General features: G+C 39.9%; 11 protein-coding genes across 13 annotated transcripts in view; 8 read left to right on the forward strand and 3 right to left on the reverse strand.

The window, feature by feature from the left end:
* Positions 1–177: 177 nt before the first annotated feature.
* LOC117563478 (60S ribosomal protein L27a) lies at positions 178–1,427 on the forward strand. Its single transcript, XM_034241839.2, has 4 exons — positions 178–264; positions 589–906; positions 1,136–1,273; positions 1,339–1,427. Exons 1-3 carry the CDS (start codon positions 262–264, stop codon positions 1,262–1,264), a joined length of 450 nt encoding a protein of 149 aa, XP_034097730.1. The 5' UTR covers positions 178–261; the 3' UTR covers positions 1,265–1,273; positions 1,339–1,427.
* A 663-nt stretch (positions 1,428–2,090) lies between these two features.
* On the forward strand, positions 2,091–4,088 carry LOC117564791 (probable pseudouridine-5'-phosphatase). Of its 3 annotated transcripts, none has more exons than XM_034243709.2 (4): positions 2,091–2,208; positions 2,479–2,564; positions 2,620–2,838; positions 3,533–4,088. In XM_034243709.2, exons 2-4 carry the CDS (start codon positions 2,501–2,503, stop codon positions 3,943–3,945), a joined length of 696 nt encoding a protein of 231 aa, XP_034099600.1. In that variant the 5' UTR covers positions 2,091–2,208; positions 2,479–2,500; the 3' UTR covers positions 3,946–4,088. The 3 variants fall into 3 exon arrangements, with proteins under 3 accessions (XP_034099600.1, XP_034099601.1, XP_034099602.1); XM_034243710.2 differs by lacking the exon at positions 2,620–2,838 and adding an exon at positions 2,886–3,104; XM_034243711.2 differs by having other exon boundaries at positions 2,099–2,218.
* Positions 3,978–4,889, reverse strand: LOC117564792 (NADH dehydrogenase [ubiquinone] 1 alpha subcomplex subunit 2). The gene is made up of 3 exons (XM_034243712.2): positions 4,695–4,889; positions 4,523–4,629; positions 3,978–4,235 (listed from the first exon to the last, which is right to left on the reverse strand). The coding sequence occupies exons 1-3, from the start codon at positions 4,790–4,792 to the stop codon at positions 4,153–4,155; spliced, it is 288 nt and encodes a 95-aa protein (XP_034099603.1). The 5' UTR covers positions 4,793–4,889; the 3' UTR covers positions 3,978–4,152.
* Positions 4,890–4,983: 94 nt separating this feature from the next.
* On the forward strand, positions 4,984–6,289 carry LOC117564790 (tRNA selenocysteine 1-associated protein 1). Its single transcript, XM_034243708.2, has 2 exons — positions 4,984–5,129; positions 5,190–6,289. The coding sequence occupies exons 1-2, from the start codon at positions 5,094–5,096 to the stop codon at positions 6,195–6,197; spliced, it is 1,044 nt and encodes a 347-aa protein (XP_034099599.1). The 5' UTR covers positions 4,984–5,093; the 3' UTR covers positions 6,198–6,289.
* A 333-nt stretch (positions 6,290–6,622) lies between these two features.
* On the forward strand, positions 6,623–10,084 carry LOC117563643 (PHD finger protein 14). Its single transcript, XM_034242053.2, has 2 exons — positions 6,623–8,839; positions 8,905–10,084. The coding sequence occupies exons 1-2, from the start codon at positions 6,703–6,705 to the stop codon at positions 9,735–9,737; spliced, it is 2,970 nt and encodes a 989-aa protein (XP_034097944.1). The 5' UTR covers positions 6,623–6,702; the 3' UTR covers positions 9,738–10,084.
* Positions 10,085–10,140: 56 nt separating this feature from the next.
* On the reverse strand, positions 10,141–12,243 carry LOC117563645 (elongator complex protein 3). Its single transcript, XM_034242054.2, has 4 exons — positions 12,066–12,243; positions 11,762–12,003; positions 10,836–11,701; positions 10,141–10,750 (listed from the first exon to the last, which is right to left on the reverse strand). The coding sequence occupies exons 1-4, from the start codon at positions 12,085–12,087 to the stop codon at positions 10,231–10,233; spliced, it is 1,650 nt and encodes a 549-aa protein (XP_034097945.1). The 5' UTR covers positions 12,088–12,243; the 3' UTR covers positions 10,141–10,230.
* A 295-nt stretch (positions 12,244–12,538) lies between these two features.
* Positions 12,539–14,264, forward strand: LOC117563646 (uncharacterized). Its single transcript, XM_034242055.2, has 2 exons — positions 12,539–12,798; positions 12,865–14,264. The coding sequence occupies exons 1-2, from the start codon at positions 12,646–12,648 to the stop codon at positions 14,197–14,199; spliced, it is 1,488 nt and encodes a 495-aa protein (XP_034097946.1). The 5' UTR covers positions 12,539–12,645; the 3' UTR covers positions 14,200–14,264.
* Positions 14,265–14,406: 142 nt separating this feature from the next.
* Positions 14,407–15,022, reverse strand: LOC117563647 (protein FAM32A). Its single transcript, XM_034242056.2, has one exon. The coding sequence runs from the start codon at positions 14,918–14,920 to the stop codon at positions 14,564–14,566; it is 357 nt and encodes a 118-aa protein (XP_034097947.1). The 5' UTR covers positions 14,921–15,022; the 3' UTR covers positions 14,407–14,563.
* Positions 15,023–17,886: 2,864 nt separating this feature from the next.
* LOC117563295 (pneumococcal serine-rich repeat protein) overlaps positions 17,887–25,853 on the forward strand; it is a 57,200-nt gene continuing 49,233 nt past the window's right edge. The window contains 1 exon segment of the mRNA XM_034241538.2: positions 17,887–17,997. The gene's annotated coding sequence lies outside the window, so the exon portion shown is untranslated.
* On the forward strand, positions 21,877–22,468 carry LOC117563297 (uncharacterized). The gene is made up of 2 exons (XM_034241541.2): positions 21,877–22,122; positions 22,190–22,468. Exons 1-2 carry the CDS (start codon positions 21,908–21,910, stop codon positions 22,308–22,310), a joined length of 336 nt encoding a protein of 111 aa, XP_034097432.1. The 5' UTR covers positions 21,877–21,907; the 3' UTR covers positions 22,311–22,468.
* LOC127565246 (uncharacterized) lies at positions 23,091–24,780 on the forward strand. Its single transcript, XM_052002852.1, has 2 exons — positions 23,091–24,504; positions 24,570–24,780. Exons 1-2 carry the CDS (start codon positions 24,224–24,226, stop codon positions 24,703–24,705), a joined length of 417 nt encoding a protein of 138 aa, XP_051858812.1. The 5' UTR covers positions 23,091–24,223; the 3' UTR covers positions 24,706–24,780.

A 25,853-nucleotide genomic window follows, 5' to 3' on the forward strand; every position in this document is an offset into this window, starting at 1 on the left:
ATATTCAATATTTAAAAAAACGGCATTTACAACATATTGCATACTATTTATTTATAAAGTATAGAATTTTTTAATAGTAATAAGGAAAATTTTAAAACAATTATGAAATAATGAACTTATTTTTGAGTGCACGTTATTATTATTTTTTGTACATGGTCAACCTAAAAACAAAACAGTGTTGTAAAGTGCGAACGTTTGCTTCCAGTGTTAGTTTGAAGCGCAGCCAACTTTGCTCACTTCTTTCTTTCCAAAACTCTGAAGATGGTGAGTGGACGTTGCTACGAGTTGTGCATTTAGAAATTGATTAAAACAAATGTGCATTAAGCATAAAGAATTAAAAATGCACAGTAAATGAACGTCAACAGTGCTGCATGCAATACAATTGATTGCCGAATGCTCGGCGCAATGTGAAAGTGAGCAAAACGAAAAATGTGTGTCGACGGCGTGCAAACATAACCTCCACATGTGGTGCTGACAATTGGAAGCAGCAGTGACGTCGTCGACCAGATTTTTGCCGCTGACAAATGCACGTGCAGTAAACTTTTTGATGTTTTTACTAATATTGAATTATATTGGTTTTGATTGCAGTCGAATATCAAGAGGAAGAAGACCAGGAAGCTCCGTGGTCATGTGAGCCACGGTCACGGCCGTATTGGCAAGCACCGCAAGCATCCTGGAGGTCGTGGTAACGCTGGTGGTATGCACCACCACCGCATCAACTTTGACAAATACCATCCCGGTTATTTCGGCAAGGTTGGCATGAGGAACTTCCACTTGCGTCGCCAGCACAAGTTCAGGCCAGAAATCAATCTGGATAAACTCTGGTCTCTGGTTGGAGCTGAGAAGTTCGCTGAGCTGGAGAAGGAGAAGAGCACGAAGGCGCCAGTTATCGATCTGGTTAAATTCGTAAGTGTTATAGATGACAGTGTATATCAATTGCTATTGTTGGTTTATGTTAATATGAAGAGACACCCAAGGCGATGGGCGGACTGAATGCGATAGTGCAATCGCTCACATCCTGTGGAGAAAGCCTTACAGATTCCAAAAACCAATCAAATGCATTTGTACTTGTATATTGATTCTTGACCGACCCATTGTTAACATATGTTTGTTCATTTACTTTTACCCCCTTTAGGGCTACTACAAGCTGCTCGGACGCGGTCACTTGCCCGCCCGCCCCGTCATTGTGAAGGCCAAGTACTTCTCAAAGAAGGCTGAGGACAAGATCAAGAAGGCCGGTGGTGTCTGCTTGTTGAGCGCCTAAGTTTATAAGGTACGTCTTACTATCACTCAATTTGCATAGTTTACATTATTAATAAAGTATTATTTCTATTGCAGATATTCCTCTTCTTAATGCAACTGAACGTAATACATTCGACGACCATCAAAAAATGTATTTGTTTTTTAATAAATTTAAATGAAAAACATTCGTTTAGTATTTCAATGTTTCACTGTTTTTGCTTTTGTGACGTCAGTAATTCAACAAGCCAACCGAAACCTCACACGTGCACATTGCTTGCAGCTGTATGTGTTTGTGTGGGTGTGCGTGTTTACAAGTTCCTATGTGTGTGAGCTTGTTTGCTTTCTTTATAAGCGTGTGTGCGTAGCAATTTGTTTGCTTGTGTTTGTAGCAACAAAGCAATCCACATAATTAGATGGCGTAAATATTCCATAGATGTGATGATATATAACGGCAAAAGTGCCAATAAAACGGTGTCGACTAACTCATATGACGCAAATTGTATGTGGGGCTAAATGTAAAAATAGGCAATTTGTATTTCCTTACGCATTAACCAGTTATAGTTAAATTAGAGTATAGTATTGTTAATTTGTTATACCGTGGCTAAAATAAAAATAGAAAGTTAATATTATTAGGATTATTTAGAGAAAACACAATATAATTGATATTTGTATACATATGTATGTACATATGTAGTTTCTATTACAATAAAATGCATACTCCTTGCCTAAGCTTTTGGCATCTGCAGGGTATAGCATATGGAAAATTTATAAGTTGGCGCTTTGACAAGCAGTCTGGCAACGCTGGTCAGCCAGACAGCCACCGCAACGCATTGATAAAATAAATGTACGGCCGATTTCGCATTTGAAGGCAGATTTTCGCAGAACGTTTGACTGAACGGTTGTGTTGACTGCAAGAGAAATAAAAGTGACGCAGACGCAGTGTGTGTGAACGAGGAAGCATTACGTGTAGGTCAAGGTTGCATTATCTCGTTCTCACTCGATGTGTGTAATATTTCCGCAAGAAGTGCCCACTGTCCTTGAGACAAGGACAACGTAACAGAAAAAAAATAAAACTAGTGTAAATGGAAATAAAAAGAAATTCAAATGGTGCCAAGGCAAAGCGGGCGGCAGCCGGCAAAGCTTCGCACCAAAAAGAAAAACATGCGAAAAGCTCTTGCAAATAGATTTGTAAACAAAATTACAACGATTTGTTTTTTCTATGTGGGTTTTTTGCAGTTAACTATTAACTGATTACATAATGGCGCAAAAAGTACTACGAAATGTGACGCACTGCATCTTTGATATGGACGGCCTGTTGCTGGGTAAGTAAAGGGAGGAGGGGATGTTGATGACAATATTCAACATGTTTACAACCAGACACCGAGACGCTTTACACGCTGGCCGCCCAAATGGTTCTCGATCCTTATGGCAAGACTTATACGTTTGAGGCAAAGCAGCAGTTGATGGGATTGCAGACACGTCCAATGGCCGAGTTTATGGTGAAATACTATGACTTGCCAATTAGCTGGGAAGAGTACGCCAAACAACAGCTGGAGAATACACGCACTTTGATGGGGGATGCGAAATTAATGCCAGGTACTAATACCCACATTCCACAATTTTCTCGCCATGTATTTTCGCAGACACTGAGCGAATTTATGAGGAAGTCACTAGGCAAATAGCGGGCAGTTATGGTCGTCAATATACAGTGGCGACACGTTTCCACCTGATGGGCACTACGGATCAGCGTTCCGCCGAAATTGCCATCGATGAGTGCCAATTACCTATGACAGTGCCCGAGTATCTGAAGCGTTATCACAAAATGTGTAGCGAACGGATGTCGAATGTCCCATTGCTAAAAGGTTAGCTAGCGCCATCTAGTGTCAGATCGCTCGTTCACGAACAAACGCCACCTATTGTTGCATCATTTACAAACAAAAAGGACATATTTTCCAAAGTGAACAAACTGATCATTCGCATTTTCGTTCTTTAATTCGTTTTTCTTTCTTCATTTTTGTCACTAAAAAACAAAATCATACATCTTGCAACTGTATGTGGTTAAAAATAATAATCTACAAATTATTTGATCGATTGGTGACTAAAAGCAAACAATGAACTACAAAAAACTAGCCTAGTTTTATGAATTGAACGATGCTGACACAACACTAGCGCCCAATATCCACGATTCGCCGTTTCCATTTCCTTTCTCCCGCTATTCAATGCCTGTGATTTCCTAGGCAGACCCTGCAGTTGATTCTTTACTTATACTTTTTCTCATCGCTATTTACAGGTGCCGAGCGCCTTTTGCGTCATCTGCATGCAAACAAAGTGCCTTTTGCCCTGGCAACCAGCTCGGGCGCTGAAATGGTCGAACTGAAGACGCGCAAGCACCGCGAACTCTTCGATCTGTTCAATCATCGTGTGTGCGGCTCGTCGGACAAGGAGGTAAAGAATGGCAAACCAGCGCCAGATATTTTCCTCATTGCCGCCGATCGGTTTGCGGATAAACCCGAGCCCGCCAACTGTTTGGTGTTTGAGGATTCTCCGAATGGCGTTACGGCTGGCGAGAGTGCTGGAATGCAGGTGATCATGGTGCCGGATTCCCGATTGTCGCCGGATCGTTGCTCTCATGCGACGCAAGTGTTGAGCTCTCTGGAGGATTTCCAGCCCGAGTTGTTTGGCCTGCCACCATTTAAGAACTAATTTAATTAATCGCTTTGTTGATTGTCGACTAATCATGTGTACCTAATGTCGCTAAATGTCATTACTAAATTAAACAAAACAAATAATATACACAATGTACTTACTGCAAGTATACAACATAAAATACAAGACAAAGTTTAAAACCTATTTGTTTTTATTTGGTCTATACCTCAATAATTTAGATAATATTATTGCTGCCGCACTGCATCATTTGCCCACCGCCTCCAATTGTTTTTGTATGTCTGGAGCTGGTTGATTTGATAGTGGAATTGAAACTTCCTGGCCATTTTCTTTAAATAAACAATTTGAATTAGTGATGTGAGAACTTTAAAACACCCACTTCGATAGGCAAAACACTATTTTTCGATAATCGATAGACAATTATAGCTGAATATTACAAAGTTTTTTTTTAACTGGTAATAAAAAAAATGTATTTAATTCTAACTAATATTTATATCGACTTATTAAATTTAAATTAAATTATTAATGGCAAAGCAAATATATATAATTAATATGTAATTAAAAAAAAATAAAACTGAAAGTTTACTTTTTTTGTTTTTTTAATATTTTAGCTTACCATAGCGAGCCCAGAGTTTTGGTTTTACGCCAGCACACTCTCTTACCAAAATAGGTAGATTAGGATTGCTCTTTTTAAGATTGGGATAGAACCTTTCAACATATTTCCTAATAAAAGGTTTTATAACTGCTCAATTATATAATTTGGGATAGAAAACAGTGTAGTAATGTACCTGGCGCCTTTGGAGGCCTTATCGTTGGGATCCAGAATAATACGCACTTCCTTCAATTTTGCCGAAAAACTAGCCAACCGACTCAAAGTTACGCGCATTTTGATAAGATTGTGCGTTTGAATTTGACAGGTACGCAGGTATTAAATATAATAACGGCAGCGAGTTGCCACTTAGTTTATTTTGCTCTAACAGCTGGTACCGAAGTTCAACAGAGTTGCCAAATCTCTTATATTTATCGCTGTAGGCCATGAACTAACTGGCAACACTGCGTGAGAACAAATAGTCGAATCGAAAGTAGCTCTGCTCATAACTATCAACATTGTTTTGTTTACGCGTGTTTTTTCACTTTCAATTCATTTCTGCGAGTTAATCGACGTATATTAAAGGTTTTTAAGTAAAATGACATCTGTACATTGTCAGCTATGGATGGGCAGCGTAAGTGAATAGAAACAATATTTGAAATACAGAAAATGAAGTATTTTTTGCGTTTTATAGTTGGATACGTATATGACGGAAAATTTCATAATTGCTGCATTTCGCAAAATGGGCGAAGATCCGACAACAGTGCGTCTGATGCGTAACAAATACACGGGCGAACCAGCTGGCTACTGTTTCGTCAACTTCATATCCGACGATCATGCGCTGGATGCCATGCACAAGCTAAATGGCAAACCAATTCCCGGCACAAATCCCATTGTTCGTTTTCGTCTCAATTCGGCGAGCAATTCATACAAATTGCCTGGCAATGAACGAGAATTTAGCGTCTGGGTTGGTGATCTCAGCTCTGATGTGGATGATTATTCGCTGTACAAGGTCTTCTCCAGCAAATACACATCGATTAAGACGGCCAAAGTTATTTTGGATAGTCTGGGTTTCTCCAAGGGCTACGGCTTTGTGCGCTTTGGCATTGAGGATGAGCAAAAGTCGGCGCTGTATGATATGAATGGTTATGTTGGTCTCGGCACCAAGCCTATTAAGATCTGCAATGCTGTGCCCAAGCCCAAGGCTGAACTCCATGCAGCTTTGGGCAGCACGGGAACTAGCAACACCAACTATGGTTACGGTGGCTCCTCCACAACGTCCACAACTGCTACAAGCGCTGGCACCGATTATTCACAATACTACGATCCAACGAGCACGTACTGGCAAGGCTATAGTGCCTGGCAAGGGTACTACGAGCAACAGGGTGCAGGTGCTCCTTCGATCACCGATGCTGCTGCCTATTATCAACAGGCTATGTCCCAGTCCCATTCGAACCCACAAACTCTTGCTCAACATGCTGAAGCTTGGAGCGCCCAGCGTAGTGCTCAATATGAGCAGCAACAGCAAACTGCATCAGCCGGCACAGCTGCAGCTGCCGATGATGACTATGGACTGGAAGAGCACAAGTTTGTTCTGGATGTGGAGAAGTTGAATCGCGAAACAATTGATGCGGATCGGCATTTATATGATGCTTTGGAGAGCTCAAAATGGCTGCCCATTGAACAACTAGAAGTGTTTTAAGATTAGTTTTACTGTTACAATTTAAATAAATATATAAAGAATGTATACTAATGGATGGTATTTTTGTAAACAACTCAATGTGTTAAACATAATACAATATTGAATCGAACAAGTTCAACACATCAATAATAATTGATCATCTATAATTAAATATCAATAATAACAATATACAGGAGTATATAATAAATACAAACGAAAAATACAAATAACATGTACAAATAAAGTACATAAAATGAATAAATTACAACAAATTAATGTTAATAAATAATTGATAAATTAGTAAATACAAAATTAATTTGCATTTTATTTATTTATTTACTGCTAGCTCTGTTTATTTGCTCAGCAGCCAACGCAATCGTATCAGCTGCTTTGCGGGGGAGTCTCTGATGCCGGTTCGTCTCGATAACATCAATCGATAAATTCAGTATCGGTGTGAGCGCACCACTAGTTTGTAGCTTGTCGAATTTTTCGTGCTGGAAAAATTCATAAAAAAACTCGTTTATAAATGCCGCCATTTAAACGCGTACGCCAACCAAAAATTACAACACAAGCACTGCTCGACTTTGATTTGGGCGAAAGTTCTTCGGACAGTGATTTTCTACCAGACAACGATGACAACTGCTCCGATGGCTCTAAAGACGAAAGCGACGGTGACGGCGACAGCGACAGCGACGCCAGCAGCAGCAGCGACAGCGATACAAATTCAAATTCAGCCGGCGGCGGCGATGACAGCGAAGATTCAACGCTGCAGCTGCGCCAACTGCTGGCCGAGAACACAGCCAATCAAAAGGAGATTGAAGCAGCTTCTAATCTAGGTGCAGCTCCTACTGCAGCAGCGGCAGCAGCTGTTGTCAATGGCTTCAACTATGAGGCACTTTCGGTGGCACCACCAAAACGCATGTGTTGCGTTTGTTTGGGCGAACGGAGCGATGATGTGAACGAGATTGTTGAGTGCGATGCCTGCGGCGTCTCTGTGCACGAGGGATGCTACGGAGTCAGTGACAACGTGAGCATCTCTAGCACAAATTCCACCTGCTCCACGGAACCTTGGTTCTGTGAAGCGTGTCGCGCTGGCGTTTCCGAACCCGACTGTGAATTGTGCCCCAACAAAGGTGGCATCTACAAGGAGACCGATGTGGGCAAGTGGGTGCACTTGATATGCGCACTCTACGTCCCTGGCGTCGCCTTTGGCGAGGTGGAACAACTGAGTTCCGTGACGCTCTTCGAGATGCAGTACAGCAAATGGGGCGCCAAGCTTTGTTCGCTCTGCGATAATGCACTCTTTGCACGCTCTGGCGTCTGCATTGGCTGCGATGCGGGCATGTGCAAAACCTACTTCCATGTCACCTGCGCTCAAGTTGCTGGTTATTTGATTGAGGCGCATCATGAGGACGATGCTGCGGATCCTTTCTATGCGCACTGCAAAGTACACTCGGAGAAGGAGATGTTGAAGAAGCGACGACGCAACTATCACACCTTGCGTCTCAATATGCTGCAGCAGGCCAAGCAACGTGCTCAGCTGCAGCAGCAGCTGCATGACACTAATCCCAGTGCTGCACAGGCACGCATACAACGCAAGCTGGCGAAGATTCAACAGAAATACGCGCAGCACAAGCAGCTGAAGCCCACACCTTGGGTGCCCACACAAAAGATGTCCAGACTGTTAACCAGCTCCGCTTCCGCTTGTCGTCGTCTGCTCGACAAGGCCGAGTTCATGGCCGTGGATGTGCAGCATCTGGAGCAGCGCGAGGCGCATATACAAGCGCTGCAGGACATACGCAAAAAGTGGCACATTGCGCCAGCGTTTAGTGTGGAGTTCACTGCCTACTACATGGATCGCATTGTGCGCATGGCGGAGTTTAAGCAGCAGCAGCTGCAGCTCATCCAACACAATGGCCAGTTGAGTCAACAGCAAGACGAACTGCGTGCCAAATACGACAGCGCGCTGGAGGAACGCAAACTGGTCAAGAACCAGAGGGATTCATTGGCTGCCACCTTGAGAGCATTACACAATTCTTTGTCACAACTTTGTTCCACTTTAACGTTGCCGAATGTAGAGCTAATTGCTCACCCACCTGCCAAGCTGGCCACGCCTCCGCAACGTCCCATTTCAGTTCCCACAGCGGCTGCCTTGAAAATGGGCGTCGGTTTTCCGCTTTCACATCTTGCCACACCAGGTTGCAAGCTGGACAACACACGTCTGCTGAGCACACAGCAGCAACCTGCGCCCGCTTTCAACTGTGGCATCTGCAAGCGCAACAACGATCAGCATTTACTGGTCAAGTGCGACACTTGCAATCTGCACTATCATTTGGGCTGTTTGAATCCACCGCTGACACGACCGCCCAAGAAATCCAAGCAGTATGGCTGGCAGTGCTCCGAGTGCTGTGACAAGTCGGATGTCTCGGATGCGGTCACAGAAATCTCACCGGGTCCGCGTAAATCACGCACGCGCTTCAACAAAGACGGACACTTGGTCTATGTGGAGCGCTATTCGCTGGACGAGCTGCCGCAGCCCAAGGAGCAGCAGCAACAGAAGCGGCTGCTCAACAAATCGCTGCCCATTGCGGTGGTGGATATCACGGAGGATTTGACCAAGTCACCCAAGCGTATCAAGATGCAATCGCCAAGCAAGCTCAATGGTAGCTAAAGCAAGATAATAAATTAAAATTGCCTTTTTTATTATTGTGTTTCCTATCTTTTGTAGTTCCTGCTGCCGCTGCAGCTGGCATGGATCAGCTGGTAGTGCCAACGGCAGCTGCCACAGCTCAGTTATCAGGCTGCGATGACTCCATAGATGACTCGACTGGAAAGCAATCGTCACGCAAAGGCAAACGCAAGGATAAGCATAAAAACAAGCATAATCTTTCGTCGGATACGGAAAAGTCCTTTACCAAGGAGCATCACAAGCGTAAGCGCAAGAAACGCGCACATAACGAAGACGCCACAGCGGACAATTCCAATAATTTGGGCAGTACCATTAAGATTATCTTCAAAACGCTGCGTTTGCCAGGCGAAGATGCGCCCGAATCGCGTAGCTTTTATGTGCCCGCCAATGCAGTGCGCTCCGTGGACGAGGCATCGCGTCCCACCTCCGTAGAGACTGTGGAGGATGTACTGCCGCCAATGGTCGAGCAACAAGCAGTTGTTGTAGTCCCGCCACCGCCGCCCATTGTGGTCGTAACTCCTCCAATTGTAGCTGCCACGCCGCCGCCAAAGGTCAAGGAAACCAAGGCAACAGTAGAGACTGTGGCGACGCCTTCGCCCCAGCGCAAGCAGAGTCCACGCAAGACGAGTCCCCGCAAACAGCGGGTGGGACGACCGCGTGTCTCCACGCCCAAGGTGAGCGTGGAGATTACCTGCTGCGTCTGCACTCAGACGGGCAAAACCAATCAGGTTGTGACATGCGATGAGTGCCAGAAGCATTATCACTTTGCCTGCCTCGATCCACCGCTAAAGAAATCTCCCAAAATACGCGGCTACTCGTGGCACTGCGCAGACTGCGATCCCACGGACGAGGAGGCATTGCCCAAGAAGTAGAGAGAATTTATTTACTTGGCACTCTCCTTTTTAACTTATCACGTAAACTGATCAAAAAACTATAATTACACGTTTTCCCCTTTTTCGAAATAAATTTATTCATAAAGCCATTAATGTAAGTTATCAAATTAGTAAGCTATGCAATTTATTGTTATATGTTTGCTGCGACTGCCAAAAACACCTAAAAACACTTGGAATTGCAAACGCATAATCCTTTTATATTCAATCCATTTGCATTATCTTAATTTAAAGATATATACCTAGAGTGAAGAGCAAATTTGTACAGTATTGACTCAAAAATGATACATCAGGGAATTTGTTTTTTAATAATCTCATATGATTTTTAAACCCATGTATATCTTTTACACTCTAATAAAATCATCTATAATTATAAACCAAAATGTTCTTTTACAAGAATATATATATTTAAGAATGGGTTGTAAACACTTTTATTTATGTAGTTATTTTATACATACAATATTTTTTTAGTTTTTTATACTATCGTCTTGGACATATATGGCCCATCCAATTGGTACCCCAGCTTGCGATAATAGTTGCGTGTGCCGACGCCAGAGATTACAGCCAGCTTGGTGCTGCCGTGCTCCATACGTGCTATGCGTTCCGCCTCTTCCATGAGCAGCATACCAAAGCCCTGATGCTGGAATTTTGTGGGATCTCGCGAGCTCACCGGCACTACCGAACCATAGACGTGCAATTCGCGTATGATGGAGCATTTGCCTTGCAGCTCGGGCCGGAAAGTGTCCGGCGAGCATTTGCGCAAGCGCAACAGGCCCACCAGAATGTCCTGCTCGGGATCCTCGTATGAAAGGAACGTTTCCCAGCCACCGTTAGCCACATAGTCACGACGAATCAGCTCGATTTCATGGGGGCGCACCTTGTTGTGAATCTCTTGGATACCAACTTCACGGGTTCGCACATCGCGACACACGGTGCCCAAGTCCTTCATGCGCGCCAGCGCCAATTCACGCAGATTGCCATGCTCTACGCCAGAGCTACAAGGAAAAGAGCATAATTCTCATTATTGTATTGTCAACGGTAAGGAAAACAAATTTGCATGCAGCGTATCACTGAACTCACCTAACCAGCGGCATGGGAATATCACGCTGCACGCGATAAACACGCGTCCATGGCGGCACCAGGGCCAATATTTTGGCCACCAAATCCACCAGCATCGAGGGCGGATACGACTTGTAGCGTCCCGTCTTCCACAGCTCATAGAGACCCGTGCCGCGAATGACCAACGTGGGATAGATTTTCAAGCCATCGGAACGAAAGGCGGGATTCTCAAAGTACTCGATGAACTGTTCAATGTCACGCTCAAAATCCACATTCGGCAGATCGGGCATCATATGTGTAACAATCTTATATCCCGCATCTTTGCCCATATTAAAAGTTTCGCACACCGCACGCACCGTGTGCCCGCGATTGGTATCTCTGGCGACATCTTCGTAAACAGATTGCACGCCAATCTCCAGGCGAGTGCAGCCATAATTCAACATATCTGTAATGTGTCGCTTTAAGCAGTAGTCGGGACGTGTTTCAATAGTGATGCCAATGCATTTGGTGCGTGATTTCTCCGAGTAGCGCACAGCTTCCGCAACATTGGCGCTGCTGTGACCCGAAAGTGCATCGTGCAGATTGCGTATAAAGTAATCACGATATTCCTCTGATAGTGCCATAAATGTGCCGCCCATCACAATGAATTCAACCTTATCCACCGAGTGTCCCAGCTGCTTTAGCTGCTCCACACGATGACGCGTCTGTAGAAAGGGATCATAGCGTGCGCGTATGGCACGCATGGAGGTGGGCTCGTATCCCGTATAAGATTGCGTAGAGTACTCGAAATCGCTGTCTGGTCCGCCGGGGCAATAGACGCAAATGTTGCCGGTGAAATTGATGTGTGGACAACGATGTGGCTTGCACATGACTGCGACCACTGCGATCTAGAAAAAAAGAGAGCTATTATTGTTGTTTTATTTAACACTTTGCAAATTTTCACTTACCCCACTTGCGGTTCTCACGGGCTTCGCGCGCAGCTTGGGCAACAGTATTTTCTTCGCATCTTGCGGCACAGCAGCAATGATGTCCACTAGCCGTGGAGAGCTGTCCAGTCCATATTTGGATGAGATAAGTGATTTCATGCGATTAAGATTCACATCCTTTTTGGCCTCGTGCGCTTTCAGCAGCTCCTGTATAATTTCACCAATAACGAGCACTTGTCGCTCCTCGCGACTAAGTCCAACAGCTGCAGCAAATAATTATAGTTAATTACTGAATAAATATACAATCAAAACACTTGTAACGCACCCAGTTTCTTTTTCTGCTTCATAATTTGTTTTCGAATGAAATATCACTAAATATCACACGTGTGGCGTTGTTATTGCAAGTTGCATGTGTACGAGAACCAAGGTTGCATAGCAAGTGCTCGTTGCTAACACTGTTTTGACGTCACAGCTAGCAAATCATGTATTTAATGCTATGCGAGCTGTAAATAATAACATTTATTAATGCATTGATTTATATTATTGTACAAGATTGTAGAACCCATCCATTAAAAATAATTCACAATTTTAAGCAATGCGTAATTCATACATACATATGTTAATTCTTATGGCGTCACAGCTGATATGCTACCTTTTCGACTTGTTTACTGTTAAAGTTAGCGATATATGAGCATGAAATTATCGCTCTCGTTATTCAAGCTATCGGTATCAATACACAAATAGTTCTAGGCCCCTCATCGATAGCCATGCTTGACGTAAAAAGTATTGTTATTGATATCGATATACAAATAGTTCTATGCCGCTTATCGATTGTCAGACGTGAAAGGCATTTGCCATTAAAAGTTGAAGTATTTTGTTAAGTTGTGCAGCGCAAACAAAATACAATGACTAGCTGCGTGCAGCAGCAAAAGGATCAGGAACAATTGCTGGAACAGCTAAATGCCAGCGATGACGAACAGGATGACGGAGGTGACATGGACGAGGACCAGGACAAGGACAAACAAATTCTGCTAACAGAAGAAACTTTTAGCTTTTCGGTGTGTATACAAAAAAATTAAAATTGAAGAAAAACGACGATATGATGAGTAATTTGTAAACTGCAGAACAGCAATGCATGCTGGGTGTGCAATGGTTATTACGGACCCAATTTCGGTGAACCACTTTGCGGCGCTTGTCATGCATTTTTGTATAACGCACAAAGGGCTGAAGACCTGCTCACAGAATTGTCTGACGACGAGGATTCGGGCAACGATGAGCCGCCGTTCAAGGACAAGCAGGAGGATGACGAGACCGAAAATGACGCAGACATAATGGGCTTTGAGGATCTTGAGGAGCCAGCTGCTCAACAGCAACAGCAGCCACAGCAACCGCAACAGCAGGTGAACAATGAAGCAGAGCAGGAGCAGCACGAGCAAGAGCAACCTGCACAACAACAGCAGCAGCTGTTGCAGCAGCCAGAGCAACAACTGGAAGCCCCAGCAGATCGCCGTGGCACACCGGAACGTGACTTCGAACATGAACGTGCAGTGAATCCATTTCTATTGCCCATCAAAAGGCCACGCCCAGCTGCCCCGCTCGCCTTGCCCCATTATATGCAAGAGCTGGCGGATGGCCGTGAACGTGCCCATGAATATAATGGCAACGAGAACAATAACAACAACAAAAGTAATAACATCACACAGCTAATACCCGTTGAGGTGATGCTGAAGATCTTTGCGTATCTGGATGACATGTCACTGTGGATGGCCAGCGAGGTGTGCAAGCAATGGCATGAGATCATTGCTAAGAACACGGCACAAAGTATGTGGAAAACGTACATTAAACAGCGCTGGCCGCTGTTTGAATCTCTAGCGGAGCAACCCGATTGTTATAAACTCTATGGCGCCCTGATGTCGTCGTGCTTTTGTCGTACGTGTCTCATTGAGCTGGGCAGCCAATCACCGCCCATGGATGGCGAGCATGGCAACGTGATACGCAACAACTTTTTGCGCGGTGAAGCGAATCTGCTGAACAGTTACGAATCCGAGGGCATTTCGGCCATTCCACTGGATCGCCTCAATAACTATTGGCAGGCTACGATTCTGGGACCTCCTGGAAGTCCCTATGAAGGTGGCAAATTCTTTTTATTTATCTACTTTCCGGAGCGTTATCCAATGGCACCGCCGACGGTGCGTTTCCTAACCAAAATACTGCATCCCAATGTGTCGCGTCATGGCGATGTGGGCATCGATATCTTTCAGCAGCAAAACTGGTCATTGGCCTTGAATGTGGCCAAAGTGCTGTTGTCAGTGCAGAGTCTGTTAACTGATCCATACACTGAGGTCTGCATGGAACCCGAGTTGGGTTACATATACGAGCATGAGCGTTGTCGCTTTGAGCAGCTTGTGCGCTCATGGACTTGGAAGTATGCGATGCTGGAGCTGATGACGCCACGCTAAGCAAATCAGAGAGGCGATGAAAGAGCCTGTAGTTTGGACTGAATAATGTTGGAAACAGAATAGAAGCAGATACGCGCTCGATTAAGTTTTGTTTTCTTTGTATATGATTACTTAATTAATAACTACATATTACCATAAATGTATTTAGTTTAATGGTCTCCCTTACATCCCTCCCCTAATCCATAGAGACTCACAATATAGTCAGAATTATACATTATAACATGTTTTGGAGTTTATTTTACTATTGATTGCAGGGAGCACACAAATATATATCCACTAGCAGATTAATTTCTATAATTTAACTTATAATAACGATCCATAGTTTCAACTTTACGACTAAGCTGCAGTTACATTTATTGGATCTCTATTTCGTCCAGGATACTTTGGGTATGTCAAAGTGCTCGGTGAGTGTGTCCAAATGCTCATTGAATTTCTCCACCCGCTGCTTGTGCGTCGTTTGTGCCTTGTCCATAATACGCTTGTTGCGCATCTTCTCCTGCTGCTTCTTGCTAGCCAGTTCGGCTTTGGTCAGCTTGCGTTCGTAGCCGCTGGTCGATGTTGTTGTTGCTGAGGCCTCGTTGAGTTGTTGTTCAGCATATGATTTCTGAAGCGCCTCCTTCTCTTTGTCCTTACTCTTGTGTTTCTTCTTCTTTTTCTTTAGTTCCGAGTCACTTTTCAGCTTAAGTTTGCCTTTAGCAACGCACGCGTAAGCGTCAGACATTGTTTTTAACAAATATAAACAAATTTGTATTTTGTTTTGCTTTATTTTCCTTGTCTAAAGCAGGCGACCAGCGTGACCAGAAATTTCACTAAAAATTTACTTTACGTTACTATAATAAAATGGTCACACTGATGCAAATCTATGTTGACCTTATCGATAACCCAGAGAAATCGATGATCAAAGAGTTCGTTTTGCTTATCGAAATTAAATAATAATCCACTTCACACTGTGAAGTTCACAGTAGCAATGTCCTTCTACACTGATGGCCTATTATCTCAAAGAGCAACAGAGTTTGCTTCGTTTGATTGCTTTACTAACATCGTTGTGGCTCACATGCAACAGCCTCCGATATTTGCGCCATCAATCAATACAGCGCCCTCTGTTGTTCGTATACTAATTGGGATCAGAACTTAGCAACAGGTGCTTTTATCGGCGGGATTCAATCGATTGTTTAGTAAAAGTAGCGCCATTGAAAGGACGCCAAGTGCTTAAGTGAGAATTTTCACCAATGCTAATGTCGTTTCGGTTAAATTCAAAATTAAAGTGCTGTGATTCTATTATAATTACCTGCAATGTAAATCGTTTTGCTCTCTAGAGCTTTCTCTCTTTTTTTGGGCCACCCACGCGTTCGTGGTCCATGCGAAAAGCTTTTCGCATACGGTTACTGCAGATGTAGTTGTGCGTGGTTAGGCCGTCGTGTACTTGTTAGCATTCAGTTGAATCCCAACGAGCGACGGAACAACATCTCGTGTGTTGTGCATGAGCTCGAGGCGCGTTTGTAAATATTTAAAAAATTATATTCATAAATAAAACTAAAACTTAACAATTGTCCCAGGCAGTTGCATTAAAAATATAAAAAATTCATCATTTTTAATCAGTGCTGAATTGTTCGAGTGTTCGAGTGGCAAAACAAGTTTCCAACAAAAAAAATTAAAACAAAAAAAATTGTTAATTCAAAAAAAAAAAAAAAATTCAATTGTATCAAAAAAAAAAGCAAACGAAAGAAAAACACAAAGTGCGAAGGTGAAAATTCAGCCCATTCTCTTTCTCTCCAGCAGCAGCAGCAGTCTCTCAAAACTAACGGTTTAGACATTAGGTGGAAAAAGCTCGCTCACCTCGCACATGCGTGTGTGTGTGAGTGTGAGACTGTTTTAGTATGTGTGTGGCTTGAATTCTGTGTGTGTGTGTGTGAGTGTTGGGTTTTTAGCATCCTGTGTAGCAAGTTCTTCACTCAAGGATAACAGTCGTAAAAGTACAACAATGTAATGAAAATATCAGAAAATATTATCATCATCATCATCATCATCGTCGTCGTCGTCGGCAGGCGAAAGTATTACATTTTTATGTGCCATGTTCCCGAGCAAAGCATATACATATATAGTATTTGTAAGTGCGTGTATGTCCCTCAATGGATCTGTTTCTGTTTTTTGTTTGCTGTATTTTATTCTTGTTTCTTGCTTTATTTATTTTTATTTATTTACGTTAGCCTCTAAAGTTTGCCAGTTCACAAACTTTGATGTCCTTCTTGTTGGCTGTTTTTATGCCAACGAATTTGCATGTGTTCAATTTACGACTTTCAATTCCGTAGCAACTAGGGGCTGTTACCAACAGTAAGGTCTAGTCTAGCGCACCCCTCGAAAGTGTCAGAACGACATGTAACAGGTACGAAAGTTTCTCTCTCTCTCTCTTTCACTTGCTTTCTCTCTCTCTCTCTCTCTGTCGTTTTTCCCCACTGTGTTTGAAGAACATCAACAGCGATTTCAATGTCATAAAAATAATGTTAAGTTCGTATTAAAAAACAAAAAGCTGTTGTTGAGATTTCTCTCTTATAAAAAAGGGGTTTAAAAACAACATATACTATAATACAAAGTAAGCAAGGGGATTTTTCTTTTTATTTGCTCACATTTCTTGTTTGATTTCAACGCTATTAAAACAGATCTGTGTTCGGACATTTAAGCCTTGAATTCGAACACAAATGTATGCTATAAAATTTCCATAATTTCGAAATAAATCCAATAGCACAATCCATAACTATAATTCAACGTCAGAGTCATATTTCCTGTTAAGTTCTCTTAAGGATCCTAATGATTGTGGCTATAAGTAGAAGGCAGCCTTGACATCATGTCTGGCTTGTGCTTTATGCCCAAGAGTGCCAACTGAGTAAACAGTTGGCGTTGCATGCAAATAACTAAACCACTTACCTCATTCTCTTTTTTCACTTTTTTATTTTTGTGTGTTGCGTTGTTTGTTTGTTTGTAAATACGTGTTGAAATCCTTTTGATGATTTTGGTTGGGAAAGTTTGGTGGCAAAAGTGGACGCAAAACTTTTTCATTACCAAAAACTGGCAAGTCGACCTTAAAATTCAGTCAGTATGCAAAATCGATTTGTTCATTTTCAGTTTCAGTTACAATTTCAGTTTGAATGCTCAGAGAATGTGTCAGCTGCGATTTTTGAATAATTCAAAGGATGCTGTTGCATATTTAATGCATTTCGTGCATTTCGAATTCCAGAAATATGTGCGTGTAAAAGGTCTGTTGCGGTTGCAATGCGTTATTGAAATGCCATTAGCGAATACGAGGCGTATGCGCAATCTACTGTCTGCCTATGCCGACTTTTGATAGGCTAAAACTTGGTTGCTACTGATGCTGCTGCTGCTGCAGATGATTTCTGTTATTGTTTGAACACAAATATTAAGCTTAATATGTACACGCTGCATAGCAAATATTTGCACATGCAACCGAGCGTGCCACACTCATTTTCCTTCCTTTTTCCCACACACATTCTCGAAAAATAACAATGAAAAAGTAATCACAGCTATTTGTAAATAATTGCAGTGCGATTGAAGTGAAAGTTCAGTTCGTTTCGATTCGATTCGGTTCAGTTTGATTTTGCCATAATTAAAAAGTGCCACAAATACAACAATAGAGCAGCGGAAAAAGCGTAATTTTAATCAAAAAAGAAAAGCTAGCTAATTGTACCTGTTTCATCCAGCAACTGGCTTGCCACGCAGCTTCCTCATCTTCCATCGTCTGCAACTTTGGCGCAGCTGTATCTCGTTGGTGGTTCTCAGTGGAAGGTGAGTCTTGAAAATTGATTTATTTTAAAATTTATTGAATAATTTTATTTTATTGAATTTTAAAATCCCATAAAACTGCAATGGAACGTATTAAAAAATTACGCATTAAATTAAGAATGAAAATGAATTCAACCGCAATCAATAAATGTGCGTTTAATTCAATGAACATTTGCATTAATATTTTCTTTTGTGCGCCTCGTAAAGTGCTTTTTATAGCCAATTCTGGAAATTTGGTATCAGATGGTATAACAAAAACTTGAGCACAATTTCATGAATGAAAATGAATGCTTGTTAGCAAAAGAACAAGCATAATGAGCACATAATTAAGTGCAATTTGCATAGATCATTTGAATAAGTGGCGCAACATTTGTTGATGTAGAAACTTTGTTGCAACTTGAGGAGCTGTTTAAAAAATTGGGGAATATTTAAACAGTTTATGATTTGAAGTATCTAAAGTAAACATAATTTAATCAAATTAAAATTGCATTTATTATTATATTTTAAAGAGTATTTCGGGTGCAACATTCGAACCTCTTTTGTGCATAATTTGTATATTTTTGTTGCCTTTCAAAAGTTTTGATTTTGAATATTTATTGGGTCGCTGCGTGCTATTTATTATGAATCAATAATATACTACAATTCAGCTATAATACAAAATTTTAATGTATTGTATTTATAATTAGAATTTTCGATAATGCGAGTATTTCTGCAAGGAATTTGAACAATCTGAGTATATATAGTATGCAAATGTGTATTTAATGCGTTTGCACACATAAAAATCTTATGTGCGTGTCCATGAAAAATGTCAATAAACTGTTTTAGTGTTTTTCTTGCTGGATTTTGTGCCTTGTACGCAGCTCTGGCAGACCAAGCTAAAATTGTCATTAGTCAGCAGGGTGTTCACTGTTGGGGAGGGGGCGTGGCACATAATGGGCGTGTAATGGTCACGGATTGGCTATAATTAGCACTTCTCTCTGGGCTGGCAGCAGAACACAACACAACGAAGTACAACGGAACACAACAGAACACAACAACCGAGCTAAATAACTGGCCATTTGAGTAAACTGGTTATTGCCTAATTGCAGCTTTTACTGTTGCCTACTTTTGTGCGCAGCAGACAGAGAACATTTTGACATGAATATTACCTAATGCTAACAGCAATATGTCTTAAGTACTCGAATACCCTTTCAAAGTGCTGCTTTGTTAATCTAGTTTTACACAAAAAATACGCAAAAAAAAAAACACACACACAAAGAAAAAGAAAAAACTGAATTTATAAGACTGTTGGTACTACTTTTGTGTATGCGCTGCAAAGGAGAAAAAGGCAAAATGAAAATGACAAAGCTATAAAGTGAAAAGTGGAAGTTTTATCAGATATGAGCAAACAAACGGTTGAGAAAGTGTGTATTTTGATATAGATATTAATGGTATTATAGTTCATATAAAGATGTGTAGATTTTACCTTGCTTAAATATAAGATTGTTTTGTCAATGAAATTATTACGAAGTATTAAAACATCTGAATATTAAACAAAATAATTGAGAAACAAATTAATGGAAAGTGGAACATTCATTTATTTACTTTATTACTTTACAGTATCTAATATATAAATAAGCTTTATTATTAATTTTGTTATCGATAATTGTTTGCTTTTTAAATAAAAATAAGCATACTTTAATATACAATAAATAATAATAATAATTAGAAAATCAACAATCAACAACAAATTGATTAATAAAGCAGCTCATAAATTTACACATCAAACTTATAATGTTTGAGAATGTGGAAACTTAAAACAAGCTAAGCGAACTTAAAATAAGTCAAGCTGTGATACAAAACCTTCAACTCAAATTAAAAATTTAAAATAAGTAAATATCAAATAGTGATTACCATCCATAAAAAAATTATTTGTAAAATCGCACATAAACTTATACACAAATAAATGTTTGCAAAAATTATAATGTTTGACAATGGGGAAACTTAAAAGAACTTTAACTAATTGTAATACAAAAAAACTGTAACAGTAATAAAAAATAAACGATAATCAACTAGTGATCTAGTGATTACTATCGATAACAAACTGTTATCGAAGCGATTTACAAATGCAGACTGGCAAGTTTTGAAGGTAACTCATGTTTTGTAACGAGCTCATCTCTGGGTTGAACAAAAAAAAAAAACGTTGCTCTCGGGCATGAAATGAAGCATCATCTTCTTGTGGGAAAGTGCGGCAAGGATTTCAATTTCAGTGTGTGTGAGAGTTTGCTGTGTGAATTGCGGCAGAGTGTGGCGACCATTTTATTCTTTCGTTCTCGTTTTCTGTGTGAGTTTTTTGTGCTCTGTGGGTTATTTCTTCTTTATTTTTGGCACTGCTGGGCACAGACAACGCGTGAAAAACAATGAATAAGTTATGTTTTGTGTGTGTGTGTGTGTGTGCGAGTGTGTAAGTGTGAGTGTGTAGCACAGTTAAAGGTCTCATTTCACTGCGTACACTATTTTGTTTGTTGCATATTTTAAGGCGCTTCCTTTGCACCTTTTACATATTATATGCTAGTTTGTCTGTACACCGGGAAATCTGAATTCGAGTGTGCTTTTTTTTCTCTGGCTGTCTGTTATATTTTTTTTTTTTGGGTTGATATTATTATTTTCAGCGCGTGCCTTGGCAAAGTTTCATTTCAGTTTATGTAGCAACTCGTGCTCGAATTTGTAGCCTGACCAGCAACCGACATTACCTTCACCTTTTGTACGCACACACACACACAACTACACAGCCAAACACACACACACACACACACACACACACACACACACACACACACACTCATACACTGACTGGCATGAGAGGTCACCCAAAAGCAAGTTGCCTGCCTGCCAATTTATAAATGTTGTATGTGTGTCAGTGTACATGAGTTTACACACACACACACATACACACACACAAATTCACATAGTCGAGGCTTAAACTTTGCGGCATGCTAAAATTGTAATATTCACTTTTTATGCTGAGACTGCCATTTTGCTTTCTCGCATGCGACTAAAAACTTGCTGCGGTCTTTTACATTTTCTTTTTTCTTTCTGTTTTTTTCTCTGTGTGTGCACACAACTCTCACTTCTTCAATTTGTGTTTTGGCTACTTTGTAGTTTCTTTTCATGTTTGAGGCTCGACAAAGTAACCAAAATGTATCCAACGGAAATTTAAAATACATTCGTGTTATACACTACAAGATAATTTATTGAATTGGTCGAATTTAGATTAAAGCAACAAGATTTTTTCATAGCCTAATTATCAAATGGAAAATCCAAACATTAAATAATGATAATAAAATAATAATAAATGAGTGGTTACTTAAAAAAAAAAGTGCATTAAATGCATTTCAATCATTTAGTAAAAAATCTTAATACACAAACTATTATTCAATAAATGGATTGTCATAATTTTTAATTTGCAAAATTAAAATGATAAATGATAAATGTTTTTTAACAGTAAATCAAAACTAAAAACACTAACGAAGCTAGAAATATTTATTACCTACGCTAATCTGAATTTAATGTGCAAATAAAAATAATAATCAGACACAGTAACATATTGCAATTAGTTTCGTTTTACGATCCATATATTTTAATGTGCTTGAAAATCTGTCATTATCAGCGATTTCATGGATTTCTATTTGACTATGTGTTCTCAGAAGATGTGTTCATCGAACCGGTTTTGTGTTGTTCATTTAAATATTTGAATGCATATGTAAACAATCATTTAATAGCCATTGCTAAAGTGATAATAAGTAGCTTGACTAGTTAAGTCATCACATCAAGCAAGTTCGATGAGGGCGTTTGAAAGACAAGTTTGTTGGCATTCGACTATAAATTGACTGCGACATTTCAATTGACAACCAAATCGATTCGAACTTTCAAGATGAGGGCGACAACTATTTCTGTGATCTGTGTATTGGCAATTGTGCTAAGCACAACTGAAGTTCACGGCGCAGTCTCAATTGGAGTTTACAAGGATGATGCTCATCCAGGAAAATGTGTTGTGGATGCCGACACTATTTTAGATGAGGGTCAAGTTGTAACGCGTAAATGCACGCGTATTTCGTGTGGCGAAGGAAGCTTTGTTGAGTTTGCCACGTGAGTACTTGTATAGAATATAATTGTATATATTTGGAAAAATATACATTCACTATCGAATTTGCAGCTGTGGTGTTGTTGCTGTTGCCGAGCCCTGCAAACTGGGCGAATTCAAGTATCCGGATGCGGATTATCCCAAATGTTGCACCCGAGTGCAGCATTGTCCCGATGGAGATAGTGAAATTTAAATTGGATTTGTGTGAATGATAAACAAGTGATAAAGCTAGATTCGAGTGTGATCGCTACTAGTTAACAATAAAAATAAATATCGAAAAAATCCCAAAATAATACTACTACATTAAAAATATACCGCAGTGTACAAAATAAACCGGATTGTCAACTAAAATAGTATAATTTAACAGTTGAAACATTTTTTACTACCCTTCAGGTAGCGAGTATAAATATCTCTTGCGACGTAATTTTTCATGTTCTTCTGAGTGACGTATACCGAAATACCGAAAAATACTTAATTATTTCATACACCAACTTACGACTACTTTTACACATACCGCAGTGTACAAAATATACCATATTGCCAATCAAAGCTATTAAGATCCAACAGCTGAAGCAGTTTTTACTACCCTTTAGTTAAGGATGTCTTCGCGACGTATTTCTTTTGATGTTCTTCTGAGTGACGTATGCGTATAAAGTATGCTGAATAATTTATACGTTTGACTAGCAAAGCGAATACAATTGTTTGCACTAACTATTCGCATCTAATTAATCGTGTGGTTTCTATTAAAGTCAACGAAGCTTGGCTCTGGCAAATGTATTTGCATAAGCATCTCATTAAAGCAGTACTTCATAAATGCACTGCGGTTGTATATACAAACAGTTGTTTACCCACACACTGGCACTTTCGTAACATACACACACACATACTCACACTCAGTAATACAGTCATAAATCTCATAAGTAGGACGACACCAGGTTCAATTAGTTTCAGTTAAATGCACTCAACACAAATCAATTTGAATTTGCGGCTTAAGTTACAACTGTGAGAGTGTGTGGGTGTATTATTTATGACTGTGCATTAGTGTGGGTGTCTTTCTTATAAAGATGCTATAGTTGACCTCAACATTAAAGTGAATAAGGTAAATAAGCAGAATATGATAGACTCTTGTTTCTAGCAGCACTTGAATTTTCAATTTATTAAATAATAACTAAACTTTTCCCAAATCTATAACTTGACAATGGGAATTAAATAGTTTAGGTCAATTTAAAATTTTGTCATTTGGTATATCAGTTTACAATTACATTCAAAATATACTGCAGTGTACAAAATATATCAGATTGTGTTGCAGATTCTTTCATACATAATCTATTCTATTTATCGGGAATTGATGCATTTCGAATTTCAATTCAATTTCAATTTTCAATTTGGAGAGTTTGCTCCAGTATGTATGGAGTAACAAACATTTCATTCAAATCAATTTGATCTTGAACTAATTAACACACATTCAATTTGACTTATACTCACGGATCTTATATAGTATGTTCTAGGCAAAGGAAGTACGCTGATTCGCACAGATGTCAGACGACGTTCTTTTTTTTATAGCGAAACTTCACCTAAGGGTCAAATAGATTAGAGCGGAATAGCTTTCTAAAACAAAAAGCATTGAAGATAGTTTGAGTTATGCACCATTTGCATTGAATTCTATGTAAAATCATTTAAAAGAGTCAAGATGAGGTTGATTTATTTAGTGATCTGTTGCATGACAATTAGTATAAGAGAAAGTCATGGACGTCAATAGCAAGTTTCCTCGATGATGCTCATCCAGGCAAACACCATTTTAGATGGTCGTCAAAAAATAATGCGTAATTGCTAATGTGATAGGCAACAAATAATCGCTAATCAAATAAGCTTCGCTGGCAATACAAAAATTCGTTGGTAGCTCTTTGCTTTCGAATGAATTAAAATCACTCAATTCTACTTATGCTCATGCTTAAGGCAAAAAGGCACATAGTTGCAGACAAATGTCAGATGATGTGTTGAGCAAAACTGCGAGAGGAAAAGCTTTTTAAAATAGAAAGCTTTGAAGATAGTATAAATTGACAGCGACATTTGAATTGGAAACTAAATCCATTTGAAAGTGGCAACATGAGGGTGACTATATCAGTGATCTGTTTTTTGGCCATTGCGATTAGCACAGGAGAAGGCACCGCTGTTCTTTCATATGGAAATTACAGGAATGATGATCATCCCAATAAATGTGTATTCGATGAAAACACCATTATAGATAACGGTTTTTCTATAACGCGTTATTGCCAGCGTGATAAGTGCATCGATGCTGAAATAGTTCTTGAGGATCGTGTTGCGGGGTCGCCCGAACATTGTCAGAAAATTGAGTGCCTCCTCTTTGTTGGTGGTCGTATAAAAGGGTGAGCATTTACTTGACATATATTTAAATATATTTTTTTTGATAATAAATTTGTCGTATTTGTAGTTGTCCTAATATTGTATTACCACAAGGCTCTCCTTGCACTTTTGGAGAGGCTAAGTATCCTAATGCCAGTTTTCCGGATTGCTGTAATACTGTGGTGCATTGTCCTGACGGAGATCGTGAATCATTTGATTTGTAAATAAACTAAATCCATGTTCGAGTTAGTTTAGGCTTTCAAGCAATTTTATTGAATAAATTCTATATTTGAATAATAAACCAGAACATTAAAGCAATTATGGACGTCTTGCAGTCAATCAAATACACTTTACTCAGGCGTTCGCTACAAACATTTTACTAATCACATACGCATAATCAACAGCTGGCGATCAAAGAACGCTTTGACTGCTCGTTGCTTTCAAATGAATTAGAATCACTCTCTTCACCCTATGCTCTTTAGTGTTTTGTCCTCTATGAAAAAAAGTCACACATCGCTTTGGACAGATAGCAGATGAAGCAATACTCTGAAGAGAGAGAGAGGAGAGATGGAGAGGAAGAGGAAACAGAAAGCTTTGAAGATAGTCTAAGTTTGTGGTCCTTGGGACAGCGGTATTTAAACCTATTTTACTATTTCAGCAATCTGTCTTTTAGCCATTGTGCTTGGCTCAGGTGATGTTTACGGGGCCGTCTTAATAGAAGTTCACAAAGGTCAATTTGGTTAAACGAAATTGATTAATTTAATGATTTATAAAAACATGAGGCTCAACATTTTTATACCCGTTACAATAATGAACTTAATAAAACTCACTTTTCATAAAATTAAACAAATTTTAAAAACTGCTATTCCAGTGAGCAGGCAATGTGTTGTGCACTTGTATAAAAATGTTAAAATAACAGCAACAAATCTAACGGAGTGTTTGGTTTTTTCTTATCTATAAGTTCCATTTTACAAAAACAATATGTAAGAGATCGAGTAACAAAAACGAAAATGAAAAAAAAAACCGTTATGTAGTTTTGTTTCTGTCGTATATGCCAATTTACTAATTACAGACTTCGGTATATTCTTGTATTTTTGTGGTATATTTTAAGAATAATACCGCACTATTTAGCACTTATTCAAAATAACTAGCGGGTATCTCACAGTGAAGCACACTCGAATGTAGTTTTCTTACTTGATTTTAATCACGCATTGATTTCCCTGACCTAGTATAAGGCAATAACAAAGCTTTCTTAAAAAATACAAAAATTGTAGATTGTAGATTCGGAATCGAATCACAAATCTTGTTTAATAAATACATAATATGAGCCAACTTGTTATTCATAGTACGAATGAATTAAATTCAGCTTCGA

This window comes from Drosophila albomicans, chromosome 2L, assembly GCF_009650485.2.
Source record: "Drosophila albomicans strain 15112-1751.03 chromosome 2L, ASM965048v2, whole genome shotgun sequence".
Lineage (NCBI taxonomy): Eukaryota > Metazoa > Arthropoda > Insecta > Diptera > Drosophilidae > Drosophila > Drosophila albomicans.

Coding starts and splice junctions, on each gene's coding strand:
- LOC117563478 (XM_034241839.2), top strand. Junction 907..1,135: donor TTATCGATCTGGTTAAATTC/GTAAGTGTTATA, acceptor TACCCCCTTTAG/GGCTACTACAAGCTGCTCGG.
- LOC117564791 (XM_034243709.2), top strand. CDS start 2,501: ATGGCGCAAAAAGTACTACGAAATGTGACGCACTGCATCTTTGATATG. Junction 2,565..2,619: donor TATGGACGGCCTGTTGCTGG/GTAAGTAAAGGG, acceptor GTTTACAACCAG/ACACCGAGACGCTTTACACG. Junction 2,839..3,532: donor GGATGCGAAATTAATGCCAG/GTACTAATACCC, acceptor CGCTATTTACAG/GTGCCGAGCGCCTTTTGCGT.
- LOC117564792 (XM_034243712.2), bottom strand. CDS start 4,792: ATGCGCGTAACTTTGAGTCGGTTGGCTAGTTTTTCGGCAAAATTGAAG. Junction 4,630..4,694: donor AAGGCCTCCAAAGGCGCCAG/GTACATTACTAC, acceptor ACCTTTTATTAG/GAAATATGTTGAAAGGTTCT. Junction 4,236..4,522: donor AAAACTCTGGGCTCGCTATG/GTAAGCTAAAAT, acceptor GTTTATTTAAAG/AAAATGGCCAGGAAGTTTCA.
- LOC117564790 (XM_034243708.2), top strand. CDS start 5,094: ATGACATCTGTACATTGTCAGCTATGGATGGGCAGC. Junction 5,130..5,189: donor GTCAGCTATGGATGGGCAGC/GTAAGTGAATAG, acceptor TGCGTTTTATAG/TTGGATACGTATATGACGGA.
- LOC117563643 (XM_034242053.2), top strand. CDS start 6,703: ATGCCGCCATTTAAACGCGTACGCCAACCAAAAATTACAACACAAGCA. Junction 8,840..8,904: donor ATCGCCAAGCAAGCTCAATG/GTAGCTAAAGCA, acceptor TATCTTTTGTAG/TTCCTGCTGCCGCTGCAGCT.
- LOC117563645 (XM_034242054.2), bottom strand. CDS start 12,087: ATGAAGCAGAAAAAGAAACTGG. Junction 12,004..12,065: donor GAAGCAGAAAAAGAAACTGG/GTGCGTTACAAG, acceptor TATTTGCTGCAG/CTGTTGGACTTAGTCGCGAG. Junction 11,702..11,761: donor CCGTGAGAACCGCAAGTGGG/GTAAGTGAAAAT, acceptor CTTTTTTTCTAG/ATCGCAGTGGTCGCAGTCAT.
- LOC117563646 (XM_034242055.2), top strand. CDS start 12,646: ATGACTAGCTGCGTGCAGCAGCAAAAGGATCAGGAACAATTGCTGGAA. Junction 12,799..12,864: donor AAGAAACTTTTAGCTTTTCG/GTGTGTATACAA, acceptor TGTAAACTGCAG/AACAGCAATGCATGCTGGGT.
- LOC117563647 (XM_034242056.2), bottom strand. CDS start 14,920: ATGTCTGACGCTTACGCGTGCGTTGCTAAAGGCAAACTTAAGCTGAAA.
- LOC117563297 (XM_034241541.2), top strand. CDS start 21,908: ATGAGGGCGACAACTATTTCTGTGATCTGTGTATTGGCAATTGTGCTA. Junction 22,123..22,189: donor AGCTTTGTTGAGTTTGCCAC/GTGAGTACTTGT, acceptor TCGAATTTGCAG/CTGTGGTGTTGTTGCTGTTG.
- LOC127565246 (XM_052002852.1), top strand. CDS start 24,224: ATGAGGGTGACTATATCAGTGATCTGTTTTTTGGCCATTGCGATTAGC. Junction 24,505..24,569: donor GTTGGTGGTCGTATAAAAGG/GTGAGCATTTAC, acceptor TCGTATTTGTAG/TTGTCCTAATATTGTATTAC.